Genomic DNA, 15,121 nt, shown 5'->3' on the forward strand with positions numbered 1-15,121 from the left:
GAAGTTCACTGCTGGGGGTTCAGGACCAAGGACAGATGCCCACACGCCCACCTCTCCAAGACAGGAGGGTGGGCAAGAGTAGACTTGGATCCACCGAGGTGCTGAGCCCCAGGAGGGCTTCCTGAGGATGGAAGGGCCCTGCCAGGGTTCAGCTCCTGGTGGCCTCTTGCATAGTTTCTTGTTCCCCGAGGGGCTACGCTGGAGGATGAAGAGCTGGGCCCTGGCACCCATTAGGCCTGGATGTGAATTTGGGTTCATGGGCTGGGTAACCTGGGCAAGGTGCTGAACCTCTCTGAATTTCCCATTGAACAAAGGTAATGAAATCCACCAGGCACGGTTATTATGAGAAGGGTCCTAGCCGCCCAGCACTGGGCCCGGCCCAGGCTCAGTGCTCAGAGGAGTGGGCCATCCTCTGTCCCCTAATCCTCCAGCATCAGCCACAGCTCACGCAAAACTTCCTTCACCCACCTCTCTCACAGGTAGTTTGGAGCACCTACTATGTACCTGGCACTGCACAGGCCACGTAACCCCATTTCATCTCTGCCCGTCCGTGCATCTTGCATGCAGGAGATGCGAGCCCCTGGAGTGTGGAGACTGGAGAGGAGTCTAGGAGTGTGAGTGGAACGGAGGCTGTGGGCGGAGAATACTTCTCATTGCTGAGAGAAGCGCTGCACAAACCTCTTTCGTTTTTGCCGACGGAGAAGTCTCATAAATAAGTAAATAAAAGGAAATCAATAACGTCTTCTGAGCACAGCTTGGCAAAGCCGAGGATCTCAGAGAAGACCATAGAGGTGGTGTCCCAGCCAGGGGAGGGCGGCGCGGAGCCGGGGGGGAGGGGAGAGGGTGCAGGGGCGAGGGGAGGAGATGCTGCCTGCATGCCAGGCTGTTGTTATAGGCACAGGCTGAATTTTCCACCAGATGCCCAGCCTCCCTGATAGCCCCTCCCTGCCTCCCTCATCCTCTTCAAGGCTGGGGGGCAGCTTTGCTTCTCCAGGACTTTTACCAGGGCCCAGGCCCATGTCTGTCTCTCAGAGCTGAGCTGTCACATAGGACAGGGGGAGGAAATTTTCACTGTTCTTCCACGACGCATGTACCCCTACCCACCTACACATACACACACACACACCATCTCACTAAATGCTCTGATTCTAGAGCTCAGCTCTCCCTTTTGCACTGGAAAAACTCATGAACATTCTCTGGGACCATAAGCAAGTCACCTCCCCTTAGTTTCTCCACCTGTAAAATGGACATGTTCCATGAATGGGCCTGCCTGGAAGAGCTGGAGGATCTCGTTTCTCTCTGGCCCCCTCACTAGCCCACCCTGGCCCACCCCAGGGGCAGTGAGACCAGGATGACTACCCCCAAGGCTTTCCTGGGAGAGGCTTGACATGGGGATGGAGGATGGGGGTGGGTATCCAGGAACTTTTATGTCAGAGGGAGGAAGCACCACATAGTAGAGAAAGGACCATGTTTATCATCTGAAAGACCTGGACCCAAGTTCCAGAGTCACAATTCCGTACCTGTGTGACCTTGGGCAAGTGCCTGCCCTTTCTCAGCCTTGATTTTCTCATCTGTAACGTGGGGGCAATAACACCCAGTTCACAGAGTGGGAGAGAATGAAGGGAGGACTGTGCATGAGAAGGCCCCAGCCCAGCGCCCAGCACATGGTACATGCTCCCCTATTTTTCTCTCTTCAGGCCTTTAATTGTACTCGAGGTGGGCCCCAGACCACTGCCTCTTAGCGTACCAGGAGATTGTTTCCTCAAGTTCCTCACTTTGTCTCCCCCTCCAAGGCCTGGACAGCCAGCACCAAGGGAAGGCCAGAGCCCCTGACCCCGTGAGCCTGTGGTCCTTCAGTCTGAATCAGGCACATGCAGAAGAGGATGCATTGAAGGCTCGGCGGCCACAGTGAGGCCCTCACCTGGGAACCAGCCATGCCCCAAACCACAGCTGCCCCCAATGCCAGCTGCAGTGGCAATCCAGCACCGGCAGCCGGGGCCACTGTCCCGGTGCAGGGCCAAGGGGATGGGACGTGGGAGTGAGCGGACAAAGGCTGACAAACCCATCAGCATGTCCAGCCAGGCACCATCCTCCACAGCCCCCTCCGCCGGGACCCCCAGGCCACTACTGCAGAGAAAGTGAAATCTGTGTCTGTCCGGCCCTCCATCAGAACACCACTGGCTTTCTGGAGGCAAGTTCCACTGCCATGAGTTGGTGAAAAGCCATCACAGGAACCGTGACCTCTAGCCCCCACCATCAGCATCCATCCCCTTCCACACCCACCCCTTCCTGCCTCCTCCCAGATCAGCACCTTCACCACAGCAGCCTGGGCCCCCACGGCAGCGATGGGCAGAACACGCGGACACCTGGCTGTGTCCCCGTCTGTTCACATGGGCTGTCAGGGGCGGAACGGTGTCCCCTAAATTTCACATGTTGAAATGCTAACCCCCCCTACTTCAGAATGTGACTGCTTTTGGGTCTTTAAAGAGGTAATTACGTTTAAATGGGGGCCATGAGGGTGGGCCCCAGTCCGATCTGACTGGTGTGGTTTTTAGAAGTGACTAGAACACAAACACACACGCAGACCAAGGGAGGGCCCCGTGAAGACAAAGGGCCAAGGCCACGTGCAGTCTGGGGACAGAAGAAACCAGCACCTGGGTCTCAGACCTCCGGCCTCCAGAGCTGCAAGGAAACAATCTCTGTTGCTGAAGCCCCATCCGTCTGCGGCACTTGCTACAGCGGCCCTGGGAAGCTAACACACCAGCTTTCCTACCGGTCCTCGGCCCGGCCAGTCACAGACCCACCTCAGGGCCATTGCACTTGCTGCTCTCTCTGCCCAGAATGTTCCTCCCCCAGACACCCACATGGCTTTCTCCCTCACTTCCTTCAACTTGCCTTCTCCCCAGAGGCCTTCTCGGCTTCCCCACTTCAAGTCACAGCATCCTCCCACCACCACCGACACAGCCTATTCCCCGGCTGCTGGGCCTTCTAATATGGTTTCACTGGGGTGTCACAGCGATGAAACCCTCTGACCCTAAGTGTACCCTCAGCAGTCCTGATGCGTGTGTATCAAGACCAGCAGTTCCCTCACACCAGTTTCCTCCACCCCTTTCCAATCAGCCCACCCTCCCTCACGGCAACCTCTTCTGATTTCCACTGACACAGATTCATTTTGTCTAGACTAGAATATAAATGGAGTCATCCAATGTCTATTTTTGGGTGTCTGCTTTCTTTCATTCAGAAATGTATTTGTTAGGCCCACCCATGTTGTCTTATCTGTTAATAGATCATTTCTTTTTTATCCCTGTTATTCGGTGTGTGAATGTACCAATCTGTTGATTCCTCCACTTGAGGGACACATGGGCTGTTTCGTCTCTACCTATTACAGATAAAGCTGCTATGAACATTTGTGTACAAGACTTTCAGTCAGTAAATATTTCCCTTTCTCATGGGTTAGTACTGAAGGTTCCTGCTTCATTTTCCTCCACGTAACTTGTCGGCACTGAACATCCGCTCTGTTTTACTTACTGACCTGCTCATGGCTTGCTTCCTTCCCCGAGGGTGTGAGCAGGGATTTCTGTGTGTCTGTGAGCTTTGCTGCATTCTCTAGAACATGGTGGATGCTTAATGACCATTTGATGGACAAACCAATGAACAAATGAATGAATGAATGTCCTTTACACTCCCAACTCCCCCCCCCCCCCAACCCCCACCGCCCCCCCCCCCAAATTACTGGCAATGGACTTGGGCGTGAGCTTTTTGTTGGTCATTTCGCCCTGGGCAAGAGGGGGAGAAGAAAGCTGACGCATCTAAGCAAATCCCCCGCCCCACCCCCAACACCAGGGACCCCAGGGGGCTTGGATCTCCTGGGATTCCTGTTCAGAGGAAATTTCAGCAACGTGGTAGCTCTGCTCAGGACTGCTGGCTCTGTCTCCCTCCCTGGCTGTACTGCTGCTGCCCACGGTGATGCCTCCTAGTCCTGTCTCCCAGGGCTGGGGACAGGCTGCCCCCACCAGTGACCCGAACCTCTTTGCTTCCTTGAGTGGATTAAACTGTCAAGTTTCGGGGTGTGTGCAGAGCATGGGCGAGCTGCAGACAGTAATGTGGTTTTATTTACAACATAACCACTTCGGCGACATCACTGGCTTCTGAAAACACAGAACAATTTTTAGCCCCTTGGGGATTTCTAGGACATGATTTCCATAAAAATTAAATATTGGAGAATCTTATCTCTCTGCCAACTTCCCCAGTCCTCCCACCCCTACCCCAAGCTCGAGAGAGAGAGAGAGAGAGAGAGAGAGAGAGAGAGAGAGAGAGAGAGAGAGAGAACACTTAGAGACAAAGGAGAAGATGATTAGAGAAAGCAAGGCAGAAAAAGGAAGCACAAACACAGATTTGGGACCGTTTCAATAAACTAGATGAGGGGTTGAAAAGGGAGCCACGGAGCCCGGCTGGAGGGCGGGTGGATATGCATCCTACTACAGACACCTCACCACCAGCCCCAGCCAGGGTGTCAGCCTGGAGCCAGGTCAAGACTCAGCCAGGGCCCGGCTCTCTGGGTGATGGGGATCCACATGCAAAGGCTTGGTCATGGCCAAGGGGTCAAGGAGTGGACATTCCAACAGGCAAGAAGAACACCTCTAACAAACTGGCCCAGCTGGGTCTCATCTCCTCCATCTTCATTCCTCCTTAAGCACCTTGCTTGGGATCTCCCTGGTTATACAGAATTACAGAAATCTAACAGATCGGTGCTTCAAGTTTCTGAAGGGAGAATTGAGGCTTGGAGGCAGGTGGCGAGCAGCCCGAGACCTCAGACCATCAGGGTGAGTGGAAGAGAAGCCAGCTTCCTGGAGTCCAGTCCAGGGCTTTGCCACACCCACACTCAACTCCTTGGAGGCAAACACACAAATGCATGGATTTTTTTATGAAATCTGCAAACTAGCACAGAGCTTAGCTCTGACCAGTCTTTACCTCCTGGGCCGTTCCCTTCCCTCCAGAGACAAGTCTGGACACAAACAGGGAATGAAGACAGCCACAAAGGTGGGGGGATGAGGCCAACTTTTGCTTTTGGTGCTTTCGGGCAAATGTCAAGTTTCATGCAAACCCATCAGCTGGTGCTGTGATTGAGAGCCTGTTTGCTCCAACCCGATGCCTGTGGGGTCTGACCGCAGGGGTGGGCTGGGGGCGGTTTGTGTGGTTTGGAGAGGAGCTATGGGGAGGTGGAGCCAGACCAAGGCTTGGTGTCAGGAGCACTGTCGACAAGCTAGTGAGCATCTCTGAGCCTGGGTTTGATCGCCTTTATGAAAGGGGCATAGCTTGATGATTACAGGCTTGGGAGCCAGCAGGCGTGAGATTAGGTTAAGATGGACTGAGTCTTGATTTCCGCACCTGTAAGGGGGCGTTGAGGCTGGAATGAAATACTCGTGAGGTGCCTGTCAGAGAGGAGACACCCAGCAACTTGCATGGCCTGAGCCCAGGGGAGGCTGAAGGCGTGGGTGGGGGAAGGGCTTCTCCATGCGAAGAGCTGGCTCACAGCCCCCTGCCTGTGTCCAGCCGCAGAAGTGCTGCTTCGGGATTGTTTGGGGCAAATGTCAGTGTCTCCAGGGGCCTCTGGATGTTCCCTGGGGCAGTGGCTCCGCAGACACTGGGTCCCCAGACAGTAGACTCACTCCCCCGCCCCATGCGACACCCTCCCATCAAAGCCAAACATGCGCCAGAAAGAAGGCCCATTCAACCCTGGGTGGCTCAGAACCGCCACACCCTGGGGAGCCCAGGGGCCCGGGTTTCCATGGACACGGGGAGGACCAGCCGCTCGTCTTAGGCAGTTTCTCAAGCTTCCCATGCACAGCAAAGGAACCAGGGAAGCCGCATAGTAACGATCATCAGCCCCTTGTCTGCAGTACTCGCTACGCAAGAGACGCCCAAACCACAGCAAAGCCACCGAGTCCTCCTTGCAGTCTGGTGAGGCACTGCGGCCGCCGCCAACCCCGGGCAGCACCGGAGGACACGAAGGCTCAGGGCTACGTGACTGGCCAGGACCACAAAGCGAGAAAGGGCCGAGCAGGGCTGTGCACCCAGGTCCTGACGCCTCTAAAGCTCCCTCCTTCCATTTTTAGAAGGATATATATCACAAAGATATATACACACACTTTAGAAGGATATATATACATACAAAAGTGTGCAAAGTGTTATTGGTTGTTTTCCCCGGTGCGATAAAATTACAAGTGAGTTTTAATTTCATTTCTGCATTTCCAAAAATTTCCTTTTAAAAAGCCTGTGTAACCTCCCCTTCAAAGAAAACAGTAAGTGTGCTTTAGAGACTTACAACATAATATCAACAGGTTTACGACAGAATTTTTATAGGAAATCCAAAGCCACCCTCTATCAGTCACCTATTGGAATGACTATACAGCATCTTGGAAAAAAAGAAAATTCTTACTCTCTAGGTAGGAAGTCAGAATACCCAGACTCTTACAGGCCCAACCTTGGCAGAGCGTGAAATTGCGTGCCCCACGGAGGCAGCGAGTCCACCAGCAGAGACCGTGTCTACTGGGTCCAAGTGGACTGAGCCAGCGCGGCCCAGCAGCCTCCACAGTAACACGTGCTTTTCCATTTCACAGGCGGATGGGTAAGCGCTGCTATTAAACGGCCAAATAAAAAACCCCTAGAAGAATGTCAATGGGAAAACACCCAGGGGGTTAATATTCTCTATGAAGGACGCATGCACCCAAAAGAGGCTAGAAGAGGACAAGAAGGAAGGGGAGCGCCTCCTCCCTCCCCTCTCTCCCCTCCATCCTGTCCCTCTGGTTGCATTCTCAGTAGAACCATCAGCAGTGGCCAGCAGATAAAACCTCAGATCATGGGCATAATGCTGGGGAAGCTTCACACCTTAGTAACCTGTTTACAGATGGTGTCAGATTTCGCTCTCCAGCCCACTGTGGGAACCCATGCTCCCACACATGGTCTATCTGTTTGCACACAAATAGTGGGCTTCGAAATCAATCACCCCCAGATCTGAACTGGCAGCCACGCAAATATCTAAGCTCCCCCTGCCCCCCTCAGCCTCACCTCTGTCCAAAGGAAGGAGCTGAGTATTGAGAATGAGCAGGCTTCCTCCCAACTCCAAAACGACCGCAGAAAATTAGACAAGATCATTGGACTGTGTTTAAAAACGCATTACATCGGTCCAGTCTCTCTTGCTGGCAGACAGTCAGATCATTAAGATGCTGCTATTCCCCCAAATGTTCTCCTCCCCGTCAAACTACACTCTTGGAGCTCCCCAAATTCATTGTAACTAACTAGCAAAAAACAATAGAGATTTCGATCTGGGGCTACAAATAGACCCCAGATGGTGCTCAAAATCGGGGTGCTGCAAGGAGGGCTCCCCTCTTTTCCTGTTCCCAAGCCCCAACTCTCACATCTGCTGCTGGGCCCCACAGTCCTAATTAAGCCCCTAGTCCCCTCCTCCAGATTTAGCTCTGTCTCATTGCACATTCTGCTGTGAGCATTTTCCATCATAAAAGTCTTTGAAACCATTTTCAATGGCTGCATTATAGTCCGCTGTATGGCTGTGGCTTAATGTGGCCATTCCCACATCATAGAACATCTGAGCTTGTCTTTCAGCCAAATTAGGAGGAGATGGAGCTGCCACTGGGTCAGCCCTGCAGCCTCGGTGCTACTGGCCTTGCTGGAGAGGAAGTGCTTGGCACTTCAGACAGGAAAGTACAGCCAGACATCCCGAGTTCACCTCTCTCCACCCCTCAGCATCCAGGACAGGCGAGGGGAAACCATTCCTGCACACAGGTCGCTGGTCCCTCAGGCCTGGGTCAGCTGACCCCCAACTGACCTCACATCCCCCAGACATCAACACCAAAGGCAGAATTTGCTTCCTCATCCTCACCAAATAGTCGGATGAGACAACTGTTCTCCAGGATTCAGACTCATGCGGAACGTGGGCCGTGCCTGGGCCTTGCTGAGCCAACACGTTCAAGCTGGCCCTGGAGGGCAGTGGCTCTTGACGGGGCGGGGCACGAAGAGACAATTTTGTCCTGCAGGGGGCATGTGGCCTTGTTTGGGGACGGTTTGGGTTGTCACAACTGAGCGGGGAGGGGCTGTTGGTATGTTACGGGTAAAGGCTAGCAATGCTGCTAAATACCCTGCAATGCACAGACAGATGCTATAACGAAGGTGACCTGACCTGAAGTGTCGGTAGTTGCAAGGCTGAGAAACCCAGCTGTGGGGTGAAGGCAGAGTCCCCATGAAACCCTGGCCAGGAAACTGCAGAGCTCAGAGCTGCCCGATGAGGGGGCGGGGCGGGGATCTGCTCCCGAAGTCTTGAGTCCAAGTTACACTAACACCCATGAGGGAGGAGGGATGGAAGGCTTGGGAACCAAAGGCTCACTCAGTTGGGTAGAAGGTGGTTTTCCTTGGATGAGTAACATCTGGGTCTCGCCCTCGCCCTCCCTAGAATCCCTAACTCCAGAGCCAGACCACAGGCCACCTTCTATCTCAGCTTTGCCCAGGCATCTCCCAAGGTGTCTCTGAGGAGGGCTGTCCCCCAAAGGGATCCACAGAGGACGCCTCCACCCCCCTCCAGAGCCCCACCTACGGCTGTGAGGTGCCACGCTGGGCACGGTATCCTCTCCCTGCTACACCACCAGTGGCTCCCTCTTATGCACCAAAAGCACCTGGGCTTTGAGGCAGGCATGCAAGGCCCATTGCCATGTGTCTCCACCCACCTTCCACGCCACGCCATGTAGCCCTCCACTCCAGCAAGCTGGGCTGCTTCCCACCAGCCCCCGCCTGCTCAGCAGTTGCCTGGTCTTACAATGCACCCCTCACATCCCTCATCCGCCCGCTGACACTGCCCACATCCTCTGGCTCCCACCCTTCCACACAAGCGCAGATGAGCTGCCACTGGGCCAGTCCTGCAGCCTTGGTGCTACTGGCCTCCGAGTCTCCCTCGCCCCCCTCAGGCACTGACCTCAGTCGTGTCTTATCTCAGCTCCTCCCCAGGGGTGAGCTCTACCTCATGAGAGGGGGCCAGGTGTCCCCCATCCCTGAGCTCTGCTGGCACCCCCCACCCCCACACTAGTTTGGACACATCTCACTAAATGCCTCCTGCCAAGATCTGTTTTCGACATGAACGCTGGAAATGAGGACTTCCTCCCAGCTGCAAACTCCAGAGCACCTAAACAATGGCCCTGGAGGAAACCCCCACCCGCCCCAGCCCATCTGACAACGCAGGGAGGCCAGGAAAAAAACAAGCAGACGCACCTCGAGGACCCGGGATGCCCTCTCCTCCCTGATCTGACCCGAACAGTTCCCACCGGCACTGCCCAGAGCTGAGCATGTGACTTGTTCTTGAAACACGTCATGAGGGGAGAGGCACAAGGTGCTAAAGCGAAAAACGGGGAAGAGATCGGGAGCCTGCAGGTGCCGCTGGCACAAGCTCCAATGCAAAACTGCAGCAACATGGATTTGTGCCAGCAAAAGCGAAGAAAGACTGAAAACAGAAGCTGGAGAGTGTAACATCTTCAGGGTGCGTGTCTGAAGCACAGGGCAGCCATCTCTGGGCCCTCGCGGGCTGCCCCAGTGGAGGTGCCCCCAGGATACTGGAATGTCTCCCTAGGATGCTGCTTTGAAGTCATTGTCTCTGAAAGAAGAGCCACAGGCTGCCTCCTTTCCCTCTCAGACAGCACTGGCGGGGGTGTGAGGTTGATAAAGTGTGTCCCAAAATTCACGCAAGAAGTAATTTTGATAGAAAACACAGGTTTATAATTAAAAATTGTAAATTTTTTATTGATTCATAAAGTACACAGTATAGGGTTATGTACGGAAGAGCACATTGGGTAAATGGCCTCCACGGCTTTGCTGGTACATATGCAAAGCCGTGGTCTTCATTGTCCCTGCTCCTGGGCCATAATTGGTACTTGGTAATGCTTATCAAATTGAAGGGATTGAAATCAAAATTCAAATCTTGCATGAATTTTGGGACACCCTTTACAACCTTAGCCAAGGGCAACGTGGCAAAGTCTGCCAACGTGAGAAGGACACAGGGCCTGGAACCCAGCACCTCCTTGGAATTCTGTCTCCCGGATCCACCGCGACAAAACGCCCCACCCACAAGGGGAGTCACTGCAGCCTTATTTGTAGAAGCAAAGGACTGGAAACAAGCTGAATGTGTAGCAGCAGGAGGCCGGTTAAATAAATTATAGGACATCCTGTAAGGGAATGAGAGACCGGGAAAGCACGCTCCTTGCCAATAGGAAGCCATCGCTCCCCGTCCCACGCAGGGCGGCGGTGAGTAGCTCGTTACCGCCTGGGGGTTTGTAAAGGAATCGTGTCTTTGAAAGAACCGATGGCTGGAATAGACACAGATGCTCTCTGACTGTGGACACAGGAAGTCAGGACCGTGGCTGCCCCGAGGAAGGACAGACGCTGGGTGGTGAGACACCGGGCGGGAGGAAGACGCTCCCATCTGAACACTTTGGTGTCTCTTTATTGTGTGAGCACATTACCTACTAAAAATAATTTAAAACACTAAGGACACACAGCGGTGATGTCTGTTTCCTGTCATGGCCCCTGTTTCTTCTCTCCTGTTGCCTCCTTTCTGGGCTCACCCACTAGGGCCCTTCCCCCCAATGTCACATAAAGGGAGAAGCATGGGGGGCTGGTGGTGGTGGGCAGCAGGGTAGGCTGTAACGCCAGTGGCTCCCTGCCTGTGTGCAGATCTGCTCTGGCTCTGTCGCAGCAGCCGGGATCAGAGCACCTCCCTCAGGGAGCGCTGGGAGGGCGAGGCAGATCACGGGTGGGGAGGTCACCCACACAGCACCCAGCACACAGGACACAGGACACCGCCCCGGGCAGGTGGGGGACCCTAGGAGGTTGCCCTCAGCCCGATCTGGCCCAGCTGAGCTCCTCTGATTCCAGTAGAGGCTCCTCGGGGACCTGCTGGGACCTGCAGGTGTGCAGGCCGCCCTGGAGAGCGGCTGTTTCCTTGTGAGCACACAAGCAGGTGTCCCTGCTGCCTCTACCCCAGGCCCTGCTCCCACGAGGGGAGAGGGGAAGTAGAGATGCCCAGGCCAGATGTGAGCAGATCAACAAGCTGCTCCTGGCTTGCTGCACGTGTCTCGTCATTCCCTGATGCCCTGAAAGATTCCTCGGAGGAGGCTTTCGAAAATGCTGGACGGGCAGGAGCCTCTTCAAAGGCTGTGCGTGCGCAAGAGGAAGTCTCCACCCGCCTCCAAGGGGAGCATCGCAAGAGCGGGGAGGGCACGCAGCAGAGGGAGAGTAGCTCCCAAGGAGGGTGGGGCACCCCTGGAGGGCAGGCTCCTCCACGTCCAACCACACCTGCCTTCGCGGAGGCCCACTCCCTGCACCCTCAAACCACCAGGAGGCCATGGAGCTACACAGCTCAAGTCCTGGCTCCCCCCTTACCGGCTATGCAACCTCGGAAAGAATGCTCAAGCTCTCCCTGCCTTAGTTTTCTCACCTTGCAAAAATGCAGATAATCGTAACACTATCCCATAGGGTTGCTACAGGATTAAATTGGCTAACACATTTGGGCTTGGAACAGTAAGTAGGTGGCATGAAATAAACAAGCAATACATGTTAGCTACTGTTGATAATTACTGTCGTCGTCATCATCATCATCATCATCATCGTTGCCAAGGCCCCTCTCTTAGCCCCATGGTGTTACACTGCTAGGTATCATGGTCTCATCAAGGCTACTGAACCCCCACACAGAGGAGCAGCCCCAAACCCCAGCCTGCTGCCACTGAGGGCATATCCAGGGCTGCATCATTCAGACCCATTTGGAAATTGCTGGACTCCAGCCCCAGACCTCAGTGCTCTTTGGACAGCTTGCTGGTTCCACCAGCCTCGCTTCACAACGCCCCCCGCCCCCCAGTCCTGCCTTCTGCAAATCCTACCTGGCCTTGGCCAATTTCTCCACCCCAGAGCTAGCCTCAGTGCCCAGCCCAGGCCCCGCACAGTCACACCCCACTCCTCAGCCCAGGCTGAACCAAAGGTGCCCCTGGGACTCCAGCCCCTGAAGTCAGGTTCATGGCCAACACCATCAGCACACACAACAGAAAATCCATCTGTTCTCTTCAGGTCCCGACCCAGCATCTCCGTGCTTCCAAACCAAGTCAGTCTACCATCTGACACTTGTGCCAAGAGCTCATGACGGGGAAGGCATGATCATTTCAGCTTCTACAACCTTCGCTGACAATTCCCCGCCCGGGCTGGAATCACCAGCCCTAGCAACAGACTCCCTCAGGGCGCCCTCAGGGATGTCTGCTGAGTGGCCTGCTGCTCCGGGCGGACGGATGTCTGCAGCCCAGCACCGCACCTGCCCCCTCTCTGGGGCCACCGCACATGCTGATGTGGTAGAATTATAATTGGTCTTACTTTCTTGGAACAAAATCCCGAACACGTCTCCACTGTCACGTTGGCCTGCATCAGGGAGTCGGGGAAAGCGTGTGTGATGTTCTCCGGCAGCCTGAAGCACCCACGATATGTGACCGACCTCCCTGGGGGAAAAACAGGATATCGATGAGAACCGGTGCTCCTGGTCATTGGCGCCTGTCACGAGGGAAACTGGTGGCTTCTGCGTTTCAGCATGTGAAGGGGCGTCCTCAGGAGGGCGGGTTTCACATCAGAGAAGGCAAACTGCCCTAGACGGGGTGTGGCCAAGCCAAGACCCTCGGGGAAGCCAGGCACCAGGACCTTGGTCACCCCGGATCACCAACAAGGGGCCGCTTGTCTGACTTCAGGTCTCACTATTCCCACCAGCTCTCGGGGGACGGTGTCCATTCACCTTTCCTTCCTTTCTTCCTCCCTTCCTTCCCCGCCTCCCTCCCTCCACAAAATCCGGACTGTGCGTCCGTCGTGAGCCAGATTCGGCACTAGAGAACCTGCAAGGCGGATGTTCTGGAAAAGCGCATGACATCCCCGTGCATGTGCGGAAAGAAAAGCAGGCCTGGAAATCAGCATCCTGCCAGGTTCCCGTCACTGCGCCACCGAGTGACACACTGTGTGCTCCCCCCTCCACCCCCACCCTCACCCCTCTGACTGTGAGCTCCCACCAAGCTCAAGGACTAAGCCTTACGCCCCGTCCCAGGAAGCCTCAGGCCACGGCGTTCCTCAGACCTTCTGATGGAAAACTGCAGCTCCCTAGTTGGCGCCCTTGGTGCTGAACAAGCCTTCTGGAATGTTCCAGCACCAACTGCTCAATTTCTTCCTGACTCATCAGAGTTTCTCTAGATGGCGTCGCGATTCCTATCCCAGATCTCCCGGGGCTCATCATCTCTCCCTGCTCCCCGTCTGCTCAGCGCCTGGCCAGCAGCAGAAACCCTCTCCCCAGCCAGCCCTGTGGCCAGAGGGCTCTCCACGCAGGACTGCAAAGCAGGAGGGAGCCCTGGTCTGGAAGCCCATCTGGTCAACCACGTCTCCAGTGTCTGAACCTCAGGACACCAGCCTGGTCGGGCACAAATGAAGGGAGGCAGCTGGTGCCGGAAGAACCGTCCAGGATGAGCATCTGACTGGCCTGAGGGCAAGTCCTGGCACTGCTGACGACTCGCTCTGAAACTTGGGTGTGTCGTGGACTCAAGACCCTCTGTTTCCTCACCGACATAATGCCCGGCAGCTAGAGTTGTTTTGAGGGGCAACGTGCACCCACAAGCCAGCCCCTGATGTGGCTGCCCTGGCCTTGGTGTAAGGACTTGGGGTGATGGCTTGTGCTGAGCTCACAGAACTCCTTCTTGTCCTGTGGCATGAATGAGCCCCAAAAGGACAAAACAGCTAGATGGACTGGGCTGTGGTCCTCAGCAAGCTGCTCCGGGGTGGGACAGGCACCAGGGAGACAGGCTCCGGGGCACGTGACTAGGAGGGTGAACAGCACAGGCAGGGCCCAGGGCCAGCAGGGTGGTGGGCATCCCAGCCAGTCCCAGGCTGCAGGGAGGCACAAACCAGAGTCCCAGGGGCAGCTGCATGGGGGTCACCCTGTGCTCAACCACACCCAGCCCTGACTACACAGCAGGTGCCCAATGAGCACTGAGTGGATGAATGAACTGAACAACGGGGCACGTGAGGGCACAGCATACACTGTGATGCCAGCGCTGCTGGGATGGCAGCATCGGCTGCCTCTGGGCATCACTGAGTGACTGTCTTTCAGGGAAGAGGCTGTCGTCTAGTGCAGTCTATCCACACCTGCCTCCCTCGCTTCCCAGGTGACAGCCCCAGGGCCACTTCAGGCAGGACACCTCTGAGATGAAGTCCTCGATGAACTGCTCTGTTCCTACCTCTGATCCCAACCCGGGGAGCTGAAATTTAACACGGGTGGCCACCCGGTTGCCTCTTGACAGAGATCCTGTTGACTCATCCCCTTGAGAAGGGAGCGGGCAAAGTTCAACTGCTTGGGCCCCACAGGCTGCCCAAAGGGGCAGCTACCACACTGTTTTCAACATGAGCCATGACATCAAGTCTATCCCACTAAAGGTCTGAGGCTGAATAACTGGGCCATCTCACCCTTAACCAATGGGCAGCCTGAAGCAAATCAATGATCCCTTAGATCCAGTGGCTGAGCAGGCGGGAGGAGCTGGCAGGGCAGCCGGAGCCCACATATGGACCTGGTCCTGCTGGGGGATGGTGGTGGCTTTGAACCCAGGGGAATCAACGGTCCAAGAAGCCAGTCTGGAACATTCTGGTCCTCAGGAAGCCCATTTGGATGCCCAGGTGACAGAGCAAAAGTTGACAGATCCCTGCACCACGGCAACCTCTGTGCCAGGCCCTGTCCTGGCCCAGAGTAGGTATCAATCACGATTTGTTGAGTTAATGGTCTCATTAGTGAATCCACAAAGAAGGTGTTGCCAGGGTTACAACCCTGTCCCTGTCCCCCCACCTGGAGCCGTTGGGCCCAGATATATCCTCTCTGACTATAAGCACTTACGCAGCCTCAGTAGGCTGGGCCTGAGCCAGTCCCCCTGTCACGCTGGCCCCATATCAGTCACCATGGTTCTCACAGCCGGGCATCTGTACTGCGTGGCTAACACTCATTGCTAGGAGAGCTCTCAGGACACCCCTCTGCAGTCTAGCGCCTGACCTCAGCCCTCTTTCA

The 15,121-nt window shown here is 55.3% G+C and overlaps 1 protein-coding gene across 1 annotated transcript in view; it reads right to left on the reverse strand.

The window, feature by feature from the left end:
* WSCD1 (WSC domain containing 1) overlaps positions 1 to 15,121 on the reverse strand; it is a 39,350-nt gene that overhangs the window by 15,058 nt on the left and 9,171 nt on the right. Inside the window, exon 5 of the mRNA XM_015559181.1 lies at positions 12,415 to 12,536. Coding sequence (XP_015414667.1) covers positions 12,415 to 12,536 — 122 coding nt within the window. The remainder of the gene's footprint in view (positions 1 to 12,414; positions 12,537 to 15,121) is intronic.

The sequence above is a fragment of the Myotis davidii genome, unplaced genomic scaffold (genome assembly GCF_000327345.1).
Source record: "Myotis davidii unplaced genomic scaffold, ASM32734v1 scaffold1394, whole genome shotgun sequence".
Lineage (NCBI taxonomy): Eukaryota > Metazoa > Chordata > Mammalia > Chiroptera > Vespertilionidae > Myotis > Myotis davidii.